Raw genomic sequence first — 22,568 nt, 5'->3', positions numbered from 1 at the left:
CTCTAATCCCACAAATATAACAGGAAAATCTATGGACACGCATGTGTTGTTTGTTTCTATGGGCATATCTACCTCTATGTTCATGTGATCATGAAGGAAACTTTTGGTGAAAACTGAGCTTCCTACTCCATAATAAATAACCGCAATGTTTTGGTATTGGGTCTACTATGTTTAAATGGCAAAAAGTTGACATGATGGCTGTTTTGTAGATCCAAGGCTGTTAGGGTACGTTTACTTATATCTGAGTGTCTTGCATAGATTACCTCTGCCTGAGGAATTTGCCATCATGGCTTGTGGAAATATATATCCAAGTAAGGCTCTGTGCCCCATTTGAGGCAACAGGGCACTGAATAGTGCTCCAAATAGTTATATTGTCATCAGTTGTGACCAGCATAGTGGTAGGAATACCCGGACGCATCTGATATATGTGAACCCAGTCTTACTAACAAACACATAATTTCAGTCAGCATGCTGCAGTGAACAGTCTGGTGAGTATACATATGTATACATATAAGCGAGTGTGTGTATGTGTATATCCTATCCTACTAATATTATAAATGTGAAAGTTTGTATGTTTGTGTGTTTGTTACTTGATCACGCAAAAATGGCTGAATGAATTTGGATGAAATTTGGCACATAGATAGTTTGTAACCTCGATTAACACATAGGCTACTTTTTATCCCGGTAAATGACAGGACTTCACGACTATTATGAATTTATATTCATATACTATATTAAACTGCTCTTGCCAGCAGCACTCTCTCAGCTAATTGGAGTTTGCAGATAAAGCCTGGTCTGTTATCTCTCTATGTAAACACACAGATAACACTGAGTCCATTGTGTAGAAGTATTTGCATATTATCTGATCTGCTCCAGGTAGCGTGCTTAGATACTGAGATAGGAAAACACCTTTAATCCAAATTGGAAGTTTGCCAACCTTTAAACATACCGGGAAAAAGAAAATCTAATTTGTCGCAAAATTCTAATATAACCACAGTTTTGAAGGTAGCCAGAAGTCACAGACTTCTCAAGCGGAGCTCAAGAGGATTGAGCAAGCTAGGCTTCAAGCGGCTCTTAAAACAGCCGAAATGCCGGAGCAGGCGGATCATTGACACCCACAACATACTCATTATATGGCGTCCCAAAAAGATGCCGAAACAGTCACAAGCACTGTGCAAGGAACAAGTTCAGTGGCACGCCAGCTTGAGAGCTGCTGAAACGCCGGAGTAGGCGGATCATTGATGCCAACAACACACTCATTTTATGGCGTCCCAGCGAGCTGCTGAGGTGCTGAAACTATCATGGTATTGCCGAAACTATCATGGTAGTGCCGAAACTATCATGGAATTAGCTCAATGGCAGGCCAGCTTAACAGCTGCCAAAATGCCAGAACAGGCGGATCATCGACACCAACAACACGCTCATTATATGGCGTCCCAGCGAGCTGCTGAGATGCCAGAACAATCACTGGCACGGCACAAGGAACAAGTTCAGCAGCAGGACAGCTTGACAGCTGCCGAATCGCCAGAGCAGGCAAACTATCGACGGCAGCAATTCGCTGAATATAGCTGGATCATATACGCCAACAACACGCAGACAAAGTCGCGGGCTAGTATATATATATATATATATATATATATATATATATACACACACACACACACTATGTGATCAAAAGTATCCAGACACCCCCAAAAACATACGTTTTTCATATTAGGGGCATTGTGCTGCCACCTACTACCAGGTATCAGCGACCTCAGTAGGCAATAAACATCATGAGAGAGCAGAATGGGGCGCTCCGCGGAACTCACGGACTTCAAACGTGGTCAGGTGATTGGGTGCCATACATCACGCAGGTCAATGCCAAACAACGCCTCGCTTGGTGAAAGGAGCGTAAACATTGGACGATTGAACAGTGGAAAAACGTTGTGTGGAGTGAATCACAGTACACAATGTGGCGATCCAATGGCAGGGTGTGGGTATGGCGAATTCCCGGTGAACATCATCTGCCAGCGTGTGTAGTACCAACAGTAAAATTCGGAGGCGGTGGTGTTATGGTGTGGTCATGTTTTTCATGGAGGGGGCTTGCACCCCTTGTTGTTTTGCATGGTACTATCACAGCACAGGCCTACATTCATGTTTTAAACACCTTCTTGCTTCCCACTGTTGAAGAGCAATTCGGGGATGGCGATTGCAACTTTCAACACGATTGAGCACCTGTTCATACTGCACGGCCTGTGGCAGAATAGTTACACGACAATAACATCTCTGTAATGGACTGGCCTGCACAGAGTCCTGACTTGAATCCTAGAGAACACCTTTGGGATATTTTGGAACGCCAATTTCGTGCCAGGCGTCACCGACCTACATCGATACCTCTCCTCAGTGCAGCACTCCGTGAAGAATGGGCTGCCATTCCCCCAAAAACCTTCCAGCACCTGATTGAATGTATGTATGCGAGACTGGAAGCTGTCATCAAGGCTAAGGGTGGGCCAACACCATATTGGATTCCAGCATTACCGATGGAGGGTGCCATGAACTTGTAAGTCATTTTCAGCCTGGTGTCTGGATACTTTTGAACACATAGTGTATATATATTCTAGACATTCGGGTGTTGTGTTTTTGTGTAAGGACTTTTCTTGAACAAACTGTACTTTGCTACAATTTATTCCTATTTCATTGATCTTTGTCATTTTCTTTCATTTTGCAGTTATATAAACAATATAGAGTACAGTATGAAGTAAAAAGGAAACAAGTAGAAAGTGCCATTCAGCCATTGGGCAAAGATGGAAAATTATCACTTGACCAGACAATGGTGAAGCAGGCGTGGGAGAAGGTTTCTACCAGGGTAGGTTATTGATCTTGTATGTATGTCTTTATTTTCATTTGTCTCTGTATCTTCACACAAGCTGAATGTATTGGACTGATGTGAAATGTTCAGCTGCTTATAGTTTCATAGGTTATATGGTGCAGGATGTTGGCTCCTCTCACATAATGTCTACACATGATAAATTAGAAATTGATGCAAATTATGTTTTTTTTCTAGGTTTTTGACTGGCACGTACAGCTTGACAAATCTCTACCAGCTCCGTTAGGAACCATTGGCTCCTGGTTATATCGAGCCGAAGTTGCACTCAGGGAAGATGTAATTATGCAACAATCTCATGAAGAAACAGCAAATATGATACACAGAAAACTAGAGCAACACAAGGTAAGAAAATATACTAAAATACATGTGTTAACAAAGCATATACAGTACAAATGTGTGATTTGGATTGGCACCACTTAGCCTGTATTGAATGTTTTCTTAAAGCTATTTTTCTATAGTAAAGCAAAGAAAAGTCCTTTCCCCAAATGTCCCTGAATATCATTCTTCTACAAAAGTTTTCTACCGTAGAGGGAATGATAAGTTCCCCCAAATGTCTCTATTCATATGGCCATTTTTCATGGCTGTTAAAAACTGACATGCTCTATCTTTGCCTAAATGCACACAACCAAGTTTCACCAGAGTTGAACCTCTTGCTGGGAGTGGGTCAACTTAGTTATATATGCTGTTAGGCGTCCTTCTCCCAGTATCATACTGTCCTGTACTATAATTGGTTTGGGACAGTATGTTGTCGCTGGGAGGCTGGGATTCACGGGTGGCGTCAGTGATAGTGATTTAGTGAGTCTAGCCTTTATCTGTCAAAATGGATAAAAATAGAGTTATGTGAATAGACCCATTGACCTACATGAGTTCTGTAGTGGTCATGTGACGGGAGTTACAAAAGTCTCATCATATAGTCTTTATTCACTACCATGTGAATATATCCTGTATATGGATACAGTAGATCTTATAATGGAGGTTTGTCCGTGAAAAATGGCGTGGCTGTGTCAATAAGCCTTAATCATCTTTATTTAATTATCTTCATTTGTAATTAAATCAGTTTTTGCAGTCTTGGTATATATTGTACAGTGCTGTAGGTTACATTTGTTGTTTGAAGGAGAGGTCATGATACAGTATATATATCCTGGTTGTAATATTATGTTTAAGGGGGCATTCACACTTGCAACCATGTCTGCCCGCTGGGTCTCCCTGTGGAGAGACTGCATACGGACACTGGCGGTTTGCTTTAAAAACCCATTCAAATGAATGGGTTTTAAAATTGACCATAGGGAAGCCGTCCTCATTCAATTTTCCCGGGGAATAGGGCGGAGACCCGGCGAGCGGACACGGACGCAATTGTGATACCCCTAAAGTGATCCTAAGCTATTGTAGTGACTCAGAGGTTGGAAATGAGAAGGGATGGTGTAGTAGTGCCGCTATCTATGTGCATTGATGTTGGGGTATTTTAAGGAGGAAAAGAGCTGGGAAAAAGTGTGACACTTAGGAAATGTTCCAGGTACTTATTGTCTAATTTGCCAATACTGTACTTTCATGTACCTGCAGTTTTATACAGAGAGTCACAGATGATATATTCGGAATCAATGAGAGAAAAATGATGGTATACTTTATAATGGATGTACTAGAATCAGTGGCAGAGATTTACTAATCTTAAAGCAGAGAATTCTGACTGTACATACCTTGAATTTATTCTGTGTTTTAGGCTCTTTATTGTACCTTACTTGAGAAGGTTTAGCTTGAAAGGGCATGTCTTCGCTAGGTCGCACAGCAATCACTAAATGGGGACCAAATACTTCCTAATTGCTGCATGTGAATGGAGCAATGATGGGATGCATAACCACCACTCCATTCATTTCTATAAGACTGCTAGGTTGGTAATCTCTGGCAGCCTTATAAAAGTGAATGGAGTTGTGGCGGAGCATGAACACCACCTCTATATTCACATGGAGCACTCTGCTGAACTTGTGGTTCTCAGGTTTCCCTATACTGTGAATAGCACAAAAGTGTCAACAGCTTGAAAGTCCTTTTAAACATAATAATGTGCACCAATATTGTACCACAGATGTAATGCAAGGTAAGCTAACCAGTGTTGGTGTAACAAATGTGCGGTATCATACAGTGTGAGCTACTGAGATCTATGTGACACATCTTCAGAGTGCCTGGCTTATGTTTATGCTGTCTAAATAACGGACAGAATTAGCAAATCCTGTCCATTTGAAATTTGAGATTATGGTGCATCATGAAGGGCCCCTGCAATGTTTCAGATACATATGCTCCACTGTAGGGTCCATATGCACAGGTTTGCAATGAGCACTGTGGTATGAGACTATATAAAAAAAAGTGTCCTTCTTGATCAATTACATAGCCTAGTTAATTGAATATATAATATCAGATATATCAATATACCATTTTGCCTTTTTTTGTATAAATTTACTAGTGTAAATACCGTCATTCTGCATTTTTGATAAGATCAAAACTGCTGAGCTTTTAATAAAAAGGCAGGTGTGGAAATGAATTGTCTTCTTTGATCCTGTGAATGCAGTCTCTTAATGGAGCTTAGTATTTATACAGACTATATACCGTAATCTGATTTTTTCATCCAGAAATACACTGGCATGCCGAATCCAATCAATAGACATCAGATCTATATTCAGGGAAACCCCTGAAAGTAAGAGGCTGTGCCAGTTCTGAATCTCTTTAGACGCCAAAATCCTCATCAGGTTGAGTCCTTGAGCACATTCACTGTTAGGCTTTCGACTGATCTGTACAAAGCGTTTATTAAGACGAGCTTTCGTGACGGGATAAAATTGCATGCCACTGTGACAGATAAAATATCCTCGCACACAAATACCGAACAGTGACTCATCGCTGCAGCCTGGTGCTTTATATTTTTTTTTCCGCTTACACAGCCAAATCGTTTTCTGTGTTTTCATTACAATATATGCATTTTTTTTTCTCATTTTCCAAATAGGACGTACTCAAGAATCTGGATGGTTATAAAAAGGCTTTTCAGGAGATCCACCGCTCACGATCTGTCAACGGAGTCCCGGTCCCTGTAGAGCAGCTCGAAGACATGGCAGAAAGGTAAGAAGAGAATTGCAGGCATTACCCTTCTTATTAACATTAATGACTCAAAATTGGACATGAAAGGAATGGAGCAGGTGATGTGATCATAAAGGATTGTCATAAGATGCTGCATTTAACATATTGTACTGCATGACACGGTCAACTACATATTATATCATCCACTAATCCTAATAATAAAAGATTAGGACACAGATTCATTGTGTGTAGTATAGACCTGACAGCATGTAGTCCCTGATATCTGAGAGATTGTGTGCATAGACATGGATCTGCATTAAAGGTTAGTTACCAAGGAGATCAGCAACTAATTGTAAGCCTGGCACCTGGGCACATAGAGTGTGACAAGCGTATGTGGATTCCCTCCAATGTTTCACGATTTAGATATTTTGAGAAGAGTTGGGTAACATTTTAACGCTTTACATTGAAATTTGATTGTTTTTAAATTGGTTTTGAAAGCCGTAAATTTTATTTCAAGATTGTTGAGAAAACACTGCACTTTGCATTCTAGTTATTTTAATGCTATAATTTTACAATTTTAATTACACGCTGTCTTCTGATATTTTGTATCTGCATGTTGATATGGAATCTGTTATCAGTTTAGTTAATAGGTTCATTAGTAACAGAGACTGAGAAAGACAATGAGAATCAGGTTATTATTTTTAGTATTACACATTTTATATGGGTTACTTTATAAGGTAGCAGGTTGAACACTTAAGTTTTGTAGATGTCAGGCAATAACACCTTCCATAGAGATCCATAAAAAACAACTTATATAGACTGGTAGCATTAGCAACGTCTGGACTACCTTGCGTCAGAAACTTGCTGCTGATATTTTTCTGATGTTAAAACGTAACTAGATTTTCAGACAAATTTTGATTTTCTGGCAGTATTTGTGACATTAATACATTTTGTAATAGACTTTATTAGCACATTTTGGATCCTTTCTGTAAAATCTTGCAGTTTCTGCCAAGTACGAACTTGGTGTACAATGACGGTAGGGGAGGGTGATTTCAGTTATATCTCAGACAAATGTACACATTTGCTTTAGGTCATATGAAAGAGAAGATTCTCTTCTTTCATATGACTCTTGCAGGTTGCATTCCTATCGAAATTGTTCACAGAGATATCACTGGTTGAAAACACAGTGGATTAGAATATTTGTATGCAGCTGTATAATATCTATGATATAAATATACCGATTCTGACTGTGTTTTCAACCAGTAACATCTCTGGGAATAGAGATTGCCCTGTACTTAGTGTCATATGACAGAAGAGAATCAAATAGACGTTTGAAGTGACCCTCCCCTCATTTTCATCACATGCTACACAGTCCGTTCTCCATACACAGTAACATTCAGTGAGAGGCAGGAACTGCTCTCAATACAGAAACAAGGAAAGAGTGAAAAAAAATGCAGGATTTCACAAAAAGGTTCCCAAATTTTTTGAATAAACTATATTGCAAAATTTATCAATGACACAAAAGTTGTCCGAAAGTTTAGTTACATGTATGTATCAGCCTTCATTATCATCATATTAGTAACTGAGCGAAAGTGGGTATTTATCAAGTATTGTACAACCCTACAACAACATTTGAGCAAGAAGCAATTACTGCTTTTCTTCTGGTTGAGAGGAACAGAGTAGATAAATGGACAAGGTTGCTACACAAGCGATCAGTTAAGGGGGTTTTATGGATGCTAAAAGCGAACAATGTTAACTGGCACCAAACCACCTCTTGACTATATACATTTGGGTAGTCTGCTCTTAACCCTGGAAGAATGTAGCATTATGTCCTTGCAGTGTTAAGCTCCCGCACAATTTCGTGCAGAACCAGTGAGCCAGCTGTTACTACAGTTGGACGTCCCATGGATCAGTCAGCACAGTGTCTACAGCTATGGGACCCACCATGATGCGGTTCCCCTTCTGATCTGAAGGTTAAATGACCAACAAGGTCCAGGAACTCTATGATGTGCTGGGTCTTAAAGGACACAGGTCTGCATTAGTCCTGTAACTGTCCCAGATGTGCTGCAAAATGTGCACTATTTTGAACCAAGAAAACTAGCACCAAGCCATCAATTAAATCATTAAGTCATTGAAGAATTTTTTGTCACAGTTTAGTCAACGCACTACAATGCACTGTCAAGTTAAACATTGCTACATAGTTAAAAATCAGTGTGGATTTATTCCAACTGCATATAATAATAGATAGATGGATGGATAGATAGATAGATAGACAGACAGACAGACAGACAGACAGACAGACAGACAGACAGATAGATAGATAGATAGATAGATAGATATGTGATGTACAATAGTATCAAAGATTAACATGACTCATAACGCGTTAACAACAATGTGGCTTGGGTTTCCAATAGCTTTTTTGTCTTCTTATATATAATACTGTATGGCACAGAAAATTATCACGCTGCAGAAAGCCAAGTTAAGCAGTACTACATCTCTCTCTCTCTCTCTCTCTCTATATATATACAGACACACTAATGTAGCCATTTTAAATGGAAATTAATATATTGAAGATATGTGTTTTAATTTTGCAGTTCATCTTTGCAGAGACTAATATTTGAAAGCATTATACATTATTCAGCGTAAAACAAATGTTTGGTTTTCTGCAGATTTAGTTTCGTAGCCTCCTCATCCCAGCTCCATATGATGAAGTTAGAATTCATGGAATTAAAGTATCGACTATTGGCACTTTTAGTCCTGGCAGAATCTAAACTGAAGTCCTGGATCATAAAATATGGCAGAAGAGAATCTGTAGAATTGCTGCTACAAAACTATATTGTAAGTAAATTGATTCCTATAAAAAAAAATAATTATTTAATTGTAAGTGATGTGTTAGGTTACTTTTTGTTATCATCTTTTACCTATTGTATGTTAGGCAGATATTTATGGATTAATGACAGAAACAAATGAATAAGAAATCAATATTCATTAAGGAGGCCATATATAATATGATACAGAGATCTTCTAATGACCTTTAAGTCCTTGATCATACACAATTTAAATGTCTTCAAAATATCTTCTTGTGTATAGTCCACTTTAACTTTTGCTTATTCCATTTTCACTGTTTTATTACCATTTTATGATGGGGTTCTAATCTCTTATGTATGTCTCATTAACGGTCACTTTAAAAAGGCATTCCTGACAGTCTAGATGAGCTGTGAGGAACTCCCCTCCTGACAGTAATGTCCATAGCTCTTTACAGTCAGAGGGAGCTCAGAGAAAGGGAGAGTGCCGATCTCCAGACACTGATTGGTTCCCCGTAGTGTCGTGTCTGCAGCAGACACAGGCAGGACAGTGCTCCGCATAACATAGTGCAGCCCAGGACCGGCGGGCGGCATCCTCACACCTCTGACTACCGGGACATCAGTGGCAGTGCCAGGAGGTACATACAGGAGCGGGGATACCCCTGTATAGTTCAATTACACTTGAAAAAGGGGGAATAGCCCAAAATGCTGCTTAAAGCGTTGTGTGTTGAAACCGAAATAAAGTTGCGTGTGTTTTCCAATATTTCTGGAGTAAGCGCAGTGTTCTTCCCATTTTTGGTCATCCTCTTCTGTAGCTGCTTAACATGTGTCACCCTGTTTTTAAAGAGACCAAAAGTAATTGGACAATTAACTCAAAGGCTGTTTCATGAGCAGGTGAGGGAAATTCCTTATTTATGTCCTTCTCAATTAAGCTGAGGGTCTGAACTTCAACGCCCCCTCCCTCTGCTCACAGTGCTCATCCATAGATGAGCAATATCAGGAGGGAGGGGGCGTTCCTCCCCATTCACACTGTACAGCGCTGTGGAGAAGAACGTTCCTAACAGACTGTCAGGAACACCCTTCTGACTGTAAAGAGCTACGGTACTGCCACCGATAGCTCTTCACCCGGGGCACAGATCGGAAAAGCCGACAGTGCACTGAATTCAGCGCACTGTTGGCTTTCCAGCAGTATATAGAACTGCCTGTGCCCCAAACCATGAAAGGTCCTCTTTAAGAAGATATAAAGCTGCCTCTCTGCTGCCACTTATTGGATTGCTACCCTTTAACTCAAGCCTTAAAACATGACTGAGGATATACTGCACCCCAAACCATAATCCTTTCCATAACGAATAATATCGATTTGCAGGCAACAGATTGAGGACTGTTTTTTCCACAAAATATAAAATTGTCTTTTTACAGAAAAAACTGCAGTGGCAATGCTTTGTGGTTTTTCCCACAGCACTTTTCACAGTGCTTTCTGCTCCTATTATACCCATGGGGAAACCGATTCCGTAGGTATAAATGACGTGCTGCGTTTTCGAAAACCACAACAGTTTTGGAAATTGCAGCTTATCCACTGCGAATATTGTTCCACTGTGTGTGGATGGGATTTGCTAGAATCCCATCCACTATGCTGTGACTGTAAAACGCTGTGTTTTTTTCCGGCATCGTTTACGCTGCATGGGCCCCTGGCCTTAAATTCAACGTCTAACCCCTTCACTATTCCAGAACAGGTTTATGAACTTCAGACCTTCATTTTCTCTTGAAGATTTATAAATCCCTTCTAGATATGACAAAACATATTTGCTTCTGAGATTAACCGATGGCGATCTATTTACCCCAAATCCTATTGTATAATATATACTTTATTAAACTACACATAGGATTTATGTCCCTGATCTTTTCCAGTCCTGTCCTCCTACGCCCACAGTCTAAAAAAGAGGTGAGTAGGGCAAGGGGCAGAGATGTGCCATAGTGCTAAGCTGAAGAGCATTTTGGCCACTTTCTAGGCCCAGCAGCCTTAGTAAATATGGGCCAGAGTGTTTTGGAATATAACCAACCTAAAGTACATGTTCTGGCACTGGCATTGTTATACTGTCATATGGTAAGATGGCCATATATGCCAGTCTACATGTATCGGATATCTCGCCTATTGTTGAATTGTACAGTGTAAATATTAGAAGTGATGCGCCAGCGATAAAACACAGATCATAGAGATACGAGGTGTCATGTTAATACTGTATATACTGTGTAGCACCTCACCATAGCAACCACTGTTACTGAAACCCCGGCCACCCAGCTTTCCTGACATCTGGAATAACTAGATATAAAGGATTTTCTGCTCACTGACATTGTATTTGTAGATTTGTCTTCCAATGGTGAATGCTGAAATAATATTACTAAATAATTATATTCACTGAATACGGTGCTAAAATAAAGCTACAATCCTGTCATAGTCTATGGGAATTTGAGGAGTCTATGACCTCCAGCCTTCCATGCTGTTCCATGCACACAGTACATTAGATTAGTAAAACCATGGCACAATGGTAATACCGCTAAAGCTTCCTGCACTTACACCTATCATTACACTAAGGGAAGGGAAGAAAACATGCAAGAAAAAAACACAGGTGTTCAAAAATTTGCCCTCCTTTTCCATCTTTCTGACTTAATGCCTCCTATTCAGAGTTCTCTCTTTATTTCTGTAAAATGCTTACGATCTTTTAAGAGACCATTCACACAGAGGAAAATGGCGCTGAATTTGGCGCTGAATTTCAGCGCTGAGAAAAAAGCCTCCCATTGACTTCAATGGTTCCTTTTTCTCCTATCAGAATTTCAGTTCTGCTAGCAGAAAAAGTAACCCATTGAAATCAATGGGAGGCTTTTTTATCAGTGTTGAAATTCAGCGCCATTTTCCTCCGTGTGAATGGACCCTTAGGGCTAGTTCACATGTAAATTACGTGTGGCTTATTTTGGTCCTGAAAAAAAAAAGCTTCCTAATTAGGAAGCGTTTTTTTTTTTTTTTTTTTTAAATCCTCTTCATAAAACGCCAGGCGGTTTTCCCCTCCCGTAAAGTGAATGGGCCTCAAAAAACGCGCAGGAAAAAAACGCGCGTTTTTCGCTTCCCATTCACTTCTATTGCTTTCTTCAGGCGAAAAACACCTGAAGAAAGGTCATGTCGCTTCTTTGTTCCCCTAGCGGAAAAAAAAGCTAGCCCAACATTCTATGGAGGCGGATTTTGAGGCGAAATCCGCTGTCAAAATCCGCCTCCTTGTTCCCGTGTGAACTAGCCCTTAGACTCTAGGAAGCTGAGCCTACGCTATTTGCAGTGGGTGCTGGCTGTATTATACAGTCAATTGAGACTGTGGCATCTAAGAGGTTATATCAGGCGGACACTGCCATCTTTGAAGCGATCTGCAACCTCCCAGTGCCAAATTCAGCTCTCTCAAGCTACCACATTTCTATACAACAGTAATAGTAAAATATAATGCAATACAGAATTATTGCTTTATATTGTATGACCGATCTAAGGAACACATGTACAAATACCCTAGGGGGAAGTAGAACAAATACTTTAAAAAAACTTTGAGGTTTTGAGCAAAAAACGCTTCAGGAAAAACTGCAGCAGCAATGCTTCACTTTTTTTCCCCACAGTGCTTTTCACAGAAAGTCTGCAGAGGATTCCTCTGTGGACTTTCTGCTTCCATAATACCTGTAGCGAAACTGCCTGCGTCTAAGTAGGTATAATTGATAGGCTGCAATTTCCGTATCCGCTATTGCACTATTTATCCGCAAGGTGTAGATGGGATTTACTGAAATCCCATCCATCTTTCAGTGACTGTAAAACACCACATTTTTTTCTGCAGTTTTATTTTATTTTTATTTTTTTATTGTTTATTAATATTTATTTATAGAGCACCATTAATTCCATGGTGCTGTACATTTGCAGGTTTACGTATGGTATACAAAATATACAAACCAAATACAATATTAAGGGCTAGTTCACATGGGGCACGGGACTGCGTATTTTGGTCCTGATTTTGATGCAGGAAGCCACGTCAGAATAGGACCAAAATGCGTCTGCCATGACTGTCGCAGCTTTCCGCTCCGGAGTAGGCCCAAATGAATTGGCCTAGTCCGGAGGATGCTGTCACGAGGCGGACACTGGGGCTGAATCATCTGCAGAATCCGCCTGAAGAAAGGGCAGCTCACTTCTTTTTTCCGTGAGCCAGAACATACCGCTCACGGAAAAAAGTAAGCTAGCGGTCTACATAGACCTCTCTTGTGAGGGGGCAGAATCTGAGCTGGATTCAGCATCAAAATTCGCCCCCTCTTGCCCCGTGTGAACGAGCCCTAACAGTGACCAACTGGCACAATGGATAGAACGTCCTGCCCACAAGGGCTTACAATCTACAAGGACTTATCAATCCTTTCCCTTGTCATATCTACCATATGGTTACATTAAAAACTACATCTTGCCCTGCAAGAAAAACTCCTTACATTGCTGCGTAGTCAGAAATATAAAAAGGTATGGGAATGTTTCGATTAGACATTGAAAAATAATAAAACCTATATACATTTGGTATTGCCTTTGAAAAAGTCATGTAATTAGTAACATACAGTGACTGCTGTTAAAACAAAACCTGTAACAAAATGGCGTAACTGAATTCCCCCCACCACCACCACCACTTTTCAGTACATTGAGGGAGATTTAGAAATCCCCTCTACACCAATTTTCTGGCATAGAGGGATAATATATTGTGATGTACATTTGTTACAACGCACTAAATGAGCGCCACAATCCCCGTTCCACTCCATGCTTGCCACATTGTGCAAACAAGTGTGGTGTGGCAGATACACCTTGTTCCGACATATTCATTATAAGTGACACTTATAAGGCCAGTTCCTAACTGGCGTAGATTACCATTCTTGCGCTGGGACACGTAGGTGACTTAGGAAGACCTTTTTTCTGCTTCATCCAGCAAAGAAGTATGGTTTATTATAAAAAGGTGAGTTATTAGGAAAGGTGTGTGGTCTAATGTGCACCATTGTGCACAACGCAAAAATGCTGGCACATTGTTTGACATGAACTAAGCCAGCTAATAAGTGGTGTAAAATATAATTAAAGAGTCAAAAGATATGTCAAATGTATTATCCAGCATCAGCCATTGTGATATTTCCTGGGTTACTGTATGAGTACATGTGGCGTACATTTATTTATCAAAGGCCAGTGATCATTGCACGTCACTTCTAAATGGACCCGGCAGCTGCACTGCCTTCAGGGACAGATCAGAAGTACAGTACAGTTATATGACTTCTGTATCCATCTACTTTTGTAGGTGTACCCTTTATCTTATATAAGGTTCCCTGTATATCTGCTTGCAGTGAGGAACACAACTGTAGAACACAGATAATACATGAAGTTACAGTTCACAGGTATTTTTTTATAAGGAATTTTTAATTCGCTTAACTTTTGTGTTCCAGACATTTATTGATGGCAATAGGTTCTTTGAGCAGTATGAATTTACCAGTCAGTCACTGAAGCAAGCTGCTGAGATGTATGTGAAGGCAGAAGGATCAGGTAAGACCCTGAAGGCTTTGTCAGTATACTATTACATATGACCATACAAAAGGATCATATTCAGACTTGGAGCTGAAGCTAACTGAAGGCTTTGACCCAATATATTGCTTTATACGTTGCTTGCAAAATATTTGTTGCTGTCCAAAGACATTTGCGTTATGCATGTATTATTTTGAGTTTTAGTTTTCTTTACTGTTCAGTCTCCATTTCATTTTACTGGATATTAACCACTATATGTGATGCGTTCAGAAAATGTATTAAGACTGTATACACATTTATACCCCATGTTGGTAGTATAATACAATTGCATGAATTGGATTATTTGTTTTCATGCTTGTTGTGTAGCGGAAGAGGCTGAGATTGTGACTAAGTTTTTGAATGAGACTACAATTCAATGGAGAAACCTATCAGTGGAGGTGAGAAGCGTCCGGAGCATGCTTGAGGAAGTCATCAACAACTGGGATAAATACAGCGGTACAGTAGCCAGCTTACAAGCCTGGCTGGAAGATGCTGAGAAGATGCTGGATCAGCCAGAACATGCCAAAAAGGTTTGTGTAGGGGGCAAATATATTAGTTTCTTTTTTTTATGTGGATTGTTAGCCCCACATAGAGATCATAATGTACATTTTTTCCATATCAGAATGTCTTTGGAATATGGGATAGAAATCCATGCAAACACAGGGAGAACATACAAACTTCTTGCAGACAGTTTTATTGCCCTTGGCAGGATTTAAACACCAGTACTCCAGCGCTGCAAGGCTGCAGTGCTAACCACTGAGCCACTGTGTGGCCCCAGGCAAATATATTAGTTTCTGTTGTTTTTGTGATTTAAACAAACATTTAAAGAATTAACACTCAGAGGATCACAAAAGCCCAATCAATATGTATAGTATATTTGTAATTGTTTATCTGTCATCTTTCCTTGTGGGTTGATGCAGTTAGGAGTCATACATCCAGCCTTGTCTTGACATTGTGTTAATAAAGTGTCACGCAGTGTAGGAGAAAGGAAAGAAAACGCAGCACTGAGTAGGGCTCACCTTATGTAGTTGTACTAGGTACAACTCCTTTTTGCACTTCTATTGTATATATATTACTCTGTAAAGGGGAGTTCACACGGAGTAACGTGCCACGTGATGTGGCACGTATACGGCGTGTGAGACTTTACGGGCCGTATACGCTCCCATTGATTTCAATGGGAGTTAGTCTTGTATACGCCGCGTTATTATGCAGCCGTGATTTTGCGGCGTATACATGCCACATCACGCGGCACGTTACTCCGTGTGAACTCCCCCTTAGGGTCCATTCACACGGAGGAAAATGGTGAGGAATTTGGTGTGTAATTTCAGCGCCGAAAAAAAGGCCTCCCATTGACTTGCTAGCAGAAAAAGGAACCCATTGAAGTCAATGGGAGGCTTTTTTTTTCAGCGCTGAAATTACACACCAAATTCCTCACTGTTTTCCTCTGTGTGAATGGACCCTAAGAAATGCCGACAGCGGATACAGTCTTTCCCAGTAGAAGACCTTTTCCCTCCAGTGAGAAGGACGCAGGTACAAAAAAAAATATACGAAAAAAAAAAAGGTAATAAGTTTGACCCAACACCTTGGGATCTGGATTGCTGTGGCAGCACCAAGATCAAATTTGAATATTTTTTTTCTACCTGTCTGAGCCTGCTTTTTTTTTTAGTATATATATATATATATATATATATATATATATATATATATATATATACTATTGGTTTTTTTACACTTGTAATGTACCTGCTTATAAATTCATTTTTCTATCACACCACCATAAGCTATGATTTTATATATGTTGGATTGTTGGCGGTTGTACAATTGGCGGCCTCCTTCTGGCCACTATGTTAGAATTCCACTCAGAACAGATGGGAAGAAAGATTCTCACTAATGTTATTTAACTATTTGTTGAGACTAACCATAAATCTGTTCAGAGGTTATGGGGTTTTACATTATGATAGACCTCCAGAGAGAATGTAGAGTAAGTAGGAACTTGTCAAGTGTTAGGGGCAGTTCACACGGAGTAAACTGGCGTGCAATCTGGCACGTATACGCGTGTCAGAGTTTGCACGCTCAAAAAAGATCCCGCAAAATTACGGGTGTAAAATAACGCACGTTATACGATCGTAATACCCATTTGAAAGCAATGGGATCTTTTTTGAGCACACAAACTCTGACATGCGTATACGTGCCAGATTGCGCGCCAGTTTACTCCGTGTGAACTGCCCCTTAGAGAGACTATCCCCATGATACCTAATATGGCTGACATTGGTAGTTGTCAGATACTTCCTATCTCAGACTGTTGTCAATTCAATAAATTACTTCAGTAAAACATTTTCCATGTATGCCTGGTTCAGAAGTTTTGCAGTGGTAATGTTAGTTGGATATAATGTTATAGCTAGTCAGACTCCGTAGTCTATTATTAGTTAGTTGTCATGGAAACACAGGCTTACTATTGTATATAATTGTTTTGTTTATAGCTAGACTTTTTTGCTGTAAGATTACAGTGCAAGGCGCCAGTCTCTACTTTACATGGGTGAATATTTAGCATTCTGAAATATAGATAGATAGATGATAGATAGATAGATAGATAGATAGATAGATAGATAGATAGATAGGAGATAGATAGATAGATGAATAGATAGATAGATAGATAGATAGATAGGAGATAGATAGATGAATAGATAGATAGATAGGAGATAGATAGATAGATAGATAGATAGATAGATAGATAGATAGATAGATAGATAGACATTTCAAAGCAGCACAGCACAATAGAAAATGGGCGCAAGTCCAATAGAAGAGAGTGGCAAATCCTCAAAATGTATACAAAAAAAAAAAATGTTACAAAAAAAAAAAAGTTGGTTTAATGGCTTGAGAAAGGTTCCTGGGAGGACCAAAACGTTGTCTGCTTTGGATTAAAACCGCTTTTTTTTTTGGTAACTACTGGAGTGCTGCCATTTTTTATATATAACAACAAAAAAAAAAGTCGCAAACTGCAGGATCATAAAAAAGTTACCAAAGTGGACTCTTTATACCATGAACACCAGCAACGTTTCAGTCAGTGCACATAGACCTTTTTCTGTATTAGACCGAAAAGTTTCTACTGTAGATAGATTAAAGAGTCCACTTTGGTAACTTTTTTATTATCCTGGAGGGCGGCTACTTTTTTTTTGGTTTTATTTATTTATTGATGAAGATTTCTCTACTTGGTCTCTTTGTCAGCTTGTGCCCTTTTGCAATTCTGTCTTACTTATAGAGTTCTGTTGTGCTGCTTTGCAATTTTTCTTTGGCATCATTGGCTTATCCTTTCATGGGCCACTGTACTATCAGTCACTTGAATGGTGGCGATGGCGGGGTTGTCCAGGAAAAACTGTTTTATTTTCTTCCTGGACGCCAGGGAAGGTAAAAGATTGAAAAATACCTCAAACCATACAAACCCGCCCCTAGTGTTCCAGTGTCCCAGGCCGTTGTCTGTTCCATTGGCGCCCCAGGGCTTGTTACGGCGCTAACCCTCGTGCATGTGACCATTGAGGCCAATCAACTGACTTGGGAAAGGACCTGGGATGTCACAGGTGACGTATGTGAGTGATGTCCTTGGTCCTTTATTTAGGCCAGGACTAGGGTCGGAACCAGCCTCGTGGGGAAGGAGGACCTGAATTTTTGGACCAGATAGCGGCCTGGGACACTGGAGTTACAGGGAGAGGTGAGTTTGGGTTTTTGTTATTTTTCACCTTTCCGCTCTAATGATCAGCTATATTTATATGTGATTTTGTGGAGAACAATTTTATATTTTGGAGAAGCAAGTTCCAAAGTCTAGGGATGCAATTTGGAGACTTTATGAAAAAGCAGATAAGAGTAGAGTGAAGAAGAAGTTCTTATGAGGATTGAAAATTATACCTTGGGAGGTATCAGGAAATTAGGTCTGCGATGTAATGTAGGGAACTGGTTTTGGATTACCTTGTATGTGATTGTGTTATGAGCAAATGCAATGCTGAACGCAGACAGACAAGGTTAATTCCAGAAAACCAGGTCCCACTTGAAAGTGTGGTATGCATACCCTGCAGCCTGCACCTTACAACAGAGACAAGTCCAGCCTTCGGAAATGTTCACCAGAGCACCTAGTGGTGGGGTTAGACTTGACAGATTTTTTCAGCCAGAGTTAGCAGCTATTGAAGAGAGTACAGTAAGTCAGGTGCACCACAAGTACCAGCAGACCCAGAAAAACAGAAGAACTCACCAGAAATGTGTTGGACCTGGCAGATGGTCTGAAAGCGCTTGTAATAGAAAAAGAGAGCAGCTTCAGCGGTAAGGCCTGTGGCAGAGTATATGGTGGTTGTCAGTCCGGTCGGAAACAAGAGGTCAAATAAAGTGCAAAAAGATCAGGCAAAAAAATAGATGACAATCTGGTTGGTAGGAAGAGATCGTCGTGGTACAAAGTTGGTTAGCAGAGAGAGGTCTAGGAGGCAAGCAGAGGTCATAACGGAGAGGAACATAGGAGCGGACTCAGAAAGCAGGAACATAGTCAGGAAAGGCCAAGTGTCAGATATAAACGGTGAACAGGAACAAGTGCAAACAGCTAACCAAGAGGAAACTGAATTGCCAGCAGTAAGGGAAAGACGGAATTGGACGAATAAAGACTCAGGAAGACAAGCGAGCAGTTCTTAAAGGAGAACACACATACAAACAGAAAGTGTTACCTATTTTTGAATTGCATTTGTTAGGAAACCAGCGAATGGATAGGCATAGGGGAGAGGAGATGTGATGGTAATGGTGGATTAACTATTAGGTGGCAGGCACAGAGAAGGATATGGCAGATAGACCCTAAGCAATTTTTGATAACAGAGAGGTAACAACTGGGTCAAAGAGGTCAGTTTTAGTGTTATTAACATAGAAGTGGCACCGAAAGCGATGGCAGTCTGTGAGATGTAAGAGCAGGGATCGCAAGTCAGAGTCTTGAGGGACACCAACAGAAAGCAGGTGATGAGATGGTTTGCAGGAGAGATACAGTAAATATTCATTTAGTGTGGTATGAAACAATCCAGGAAAGGGCAAAGTCTGTGATGCCAAGGGATGAAAGAAGAGAGATTTTGTATAAGAAGAGAGTGGTCAACAGTGGAAAGAGACAGAGGAAAGTCCTAGTAGGAAAAGCACAACGTATTATTGTTGGACTGGTCTTAGCTAGCGGTGTTGTGGGTACTTAAAGTATTGTTTGACATTGAAATATCAGGCAAAGTCTTTAGCTGAGATGACGGTGTAATAGGGTGTGCCAGGGGACAGAGGAGGGAAATAAAAGCATTCAATAATAAGTATTAAATAACTATTTGGAGTTGTGGAATGGAGAAGAAATGTCTAGAGATACGTTTATTTTAGCCTTTAGTGTTTGGGCTATGAGTTTAAAGGACTTTAAAAAAACATGGCTTACTTTTGTCATTCCTGTCTATAGGTTGTTTGTATTATTGCATCTCATTCCTTCCACTCCTCAATGTGCGCTACATTGGTACTTCATTTCTTTGTGGTAATAAAGTAGGTTCGCCCAGATATGTTTATCATAGGGAAGTTCAGATGGATAAAAATTAGATAGTTATCTTCCCTTGGTAAGACGTTTTCTTTCACAATTCACCAGCTATTACTGTTTGTTCTTTAAATTCTTGATATCATCAATTCATTTATGGATACTGAATGTAACAAAATGGAATACATCCACCTTTCTAGTGCCACTTGCACCTTACGGATATCTTTCCTGTTTAGGACTTCTTTCGTCACTTGCCTCACATGATCCAGCAGCACACCACAATGAACGACTCGGGCAATTTCCTGATTGAGACATGTGATGACACAGTCTCCAAAGACATCAAACAGCAGCTCCTTCTGCTTAATGGTCGATGGAGAGAACTCTTCATGGAAGTCAAGCATGTATGTTGTTTCTCTTGTTTATACCCTGCTACAGTGACCAGCACCATTTATTATGATTGTGCTATAGTAAGTCTACGGACTACTGATTCTCAAGTTACTGTAAAATTCTTGTGTAAGTTATCCAAAAGGTTTTAGTGAAAGGATAATGATTTGTTTTATTGTAATGTAAGTCCAACATAAAGCAGATGGAGGAGAAAAACTCATAAAAGAGGTTGTCTGGGCAAATAAATTTATTTTTAAAATAGGCCAACGGCGGTGAAAAAAACTTAAAATATCCTACTCACTTGTCCCCATTGCTCCGGAGTCCTCCCAGTGCAGTCTGGTCCTGTAGCTCAGCTGGCTTCTTGCTGTGGAATTTCTTGCCGGCTATGACGTCCTGGTTCCCTTCAGCGAATCAGCGGCCTCAGTGGGTGCTTTCTCCAGAAGTCAACAGTAGAGCTGCAGGACCAGACTGCACTAGGAAGCATTGAAACATTGGGGAAAGGTGACTATGATTTTTATTTTTTTTTCACTGCCTCTAGCAGATTTAAAAAATAATTTGGATGTCCATTTTTGCCTGGACAACCCCATTAAGAGTGGAAGAGATGTGAAATAACTATATTCTCCCTGTTTGTGAATATTATCACAAATGTATTCATAGATTTGTGTTCGTTCTTTTATATCGGTTAATGACTAGAGATGAGCGAACAGTGTTCGATCGAGTACATGTTCGATGGGATATCAGGATGTTCGAGATGTTCGATTCGAGTCGAACACCAGGTGGCAAACTCACTAAAAATTTGATTCCCCTCCTACCTTCCCTGGTGCTTTTTTTGCACCAATAACTGCGCAGGGGAGGTGGGACAGGAACTATGACAACGGAGGCATCGGAAAAAAAATCGGAAAAAGTAATTGGCTGGCTAATTCAGGTGACCTCCAATTTATACAAATAGTGGATTTAATATCCGGTTCATATGAGACTGTGAACTATGTGACTGTGAGACAGGGATAGATGTACAGGCAGGTTTATCTAGGGATTACCTTTGTTTAGGTGGGAATGTTACACAGCTCTTTGGGGCTCTATCTGGTCGGGATCCCTGTCAGCTTGCGATATGCGCGAGATGACTTTTTCCCATAGGAATGCATTGACCAGCGTTGATTGGCCAAATACTGTACTCTGTATGGCATTCGGCCAACCAACGCTGGTCAATGCATTCCTATGCTGAGATGTAGCAGTGCTGGCCGTGCACTTAACACTGCTACACCGGAGATGAAGCAGAGCTGAGTGTGCACTGAACCCTGCTGAAGCAGAGCTGAGTGTGCAGCAGGGTTCAGCGCATCTAAGATGCAGCAGACTTGAATGTGCAGCAGGGTTCAGCGCATCTCTTATGCAGCAGAGCTCAATGTGCAGCAGGGTTCAGCGCACACTCAGCTCTGCTACATCTCTGATGCAGCAGAGTTGAGTTTGCAGCAGGGTTCACATCTCCGGTGTAGCAGTGCTGGCCGTGCGCTCAGCTCAGCGGCATCTCTAGTGTAGTCGAGCTGAGCGCACGGCCAGCACTGCTACATCTCAGCATAGGAATGCATTGACCAGCGTTGGTTGGCCGAATGCCATACAGAGTACAGCATTCGGCCAATCAACGCTGGTTCTGCTGGAGGAGGCAGAGTCTAAGATCGGTCTACAACAGTCTCCATTCTGGTCCGATCTTAGACTGTGCCTCCTCACAGACGAGCCTCCAGCAGAACCAGTGTTGATTGGCCGAATGCTGTAATCTGTATGGCATTCGGCCAATCAACGCTGGTCAATGCATTCCTATGGGAAAAAGTCAGCTCCCGCATATCACAAGCTGACAGGGATCCCAACGTAATACAGTGACTTGGGCATGTTAGATGCCCCCAGGCATGCTTCCCCTGCTGTCCCAGTTGCATTCCAGGGTGTTGACATAATTTCCTGGGGTGTCATAGTGAACTTGGTGACCCTCCTGAGTCGAATAGTGGTTTCCCCCTAAACGAGTATTTATTCCGCATAGACTATAATGGGGTTCGATGTTCGATCGAACAGTCGAGCATTGAGCAGCTACTCGAATCGAACTTCGAACATTTTACTGTTCTCTCATCTCTACTAATGACATCACAGTTGGACTTTTTGAATTCTTTTCTTTGGCTTCACTGTAACAAAATAACCTTCAAAGAAATTTGGGAAGGATGTGCGGTGTAGGATATAATATCCAATCGTGGATTTACCAGTCTGTATATACTATTGAGGGCGGGTTCACATCTGCGCCCGGTCTCCGCTTTGAGGCTTTACGTCTCCTGCCGACAGGAGACGGAAACCCGGCAGAAAGTG

The 22,568-nt window shown here is 40.7% G+C and overlaps 1 protein-coding gene across 2 annotated transcripts in view; it reads left to right on the top strand.

The window, feature by feature from the left end:
• Positions 1-22,568, top strand: part of SYNE1 (spectrin repeat containing nuclear envelope protein 1) — a 274,048-nt gene that overhangs the window by 57,288 nt on the left and 194,192 nt on the right. For both annotated transcript variants that reach the window (XM_075267635.1, XM_075267636.1), the window contains 7 exons: positions 2,711-2,848; positions 3,047-3,211; positions 5,856-5,968; positions 8,596-8,764; positions 14,212-14,308; positions 14,654-14,856; positions 20,078-20,242. In XM_075267635.1, coding sequence (XP_075123736.1) covers positions 2,711-2,848; positions 3,047-3,211; positions 5,856-5,968; positions 8,596-8,764; positions 14,212-14,308; positions 14,654-14,856; positions 20,078-20,242 — 1,050 coding nt within the window. The remainder of the gene's footprint in view (positions 1-2,710; positions 2,849-3,046; positions 3,212-5,855; positions 5,969-8,595; positions 8,765-14,211; positions 14,309-14,653; positions 14,857-20,077; positions 20,243-22,568) is intronic.

Source organism: Leptodactylus fuscus, chromosome 3, assembly GCF_031893055.1.
Source record: "Leptodactylus fuscus isolate aLepFus1 chromosome 3, aLepFus1.hap2, whole genome shotgun sequence".
NCBI classification, from domain to species: domain Eukaryota; kingdom Metazoa; phylum Chordata; class Amphibia; order Anura; family Leptodactylidae; genus Leptodactylus; species Leptodactylus fuscus.
Note: the sequence above shows the minus strand (reverse complement) of the source record. Positions and strands in the feature narration are given on the sequence as shown.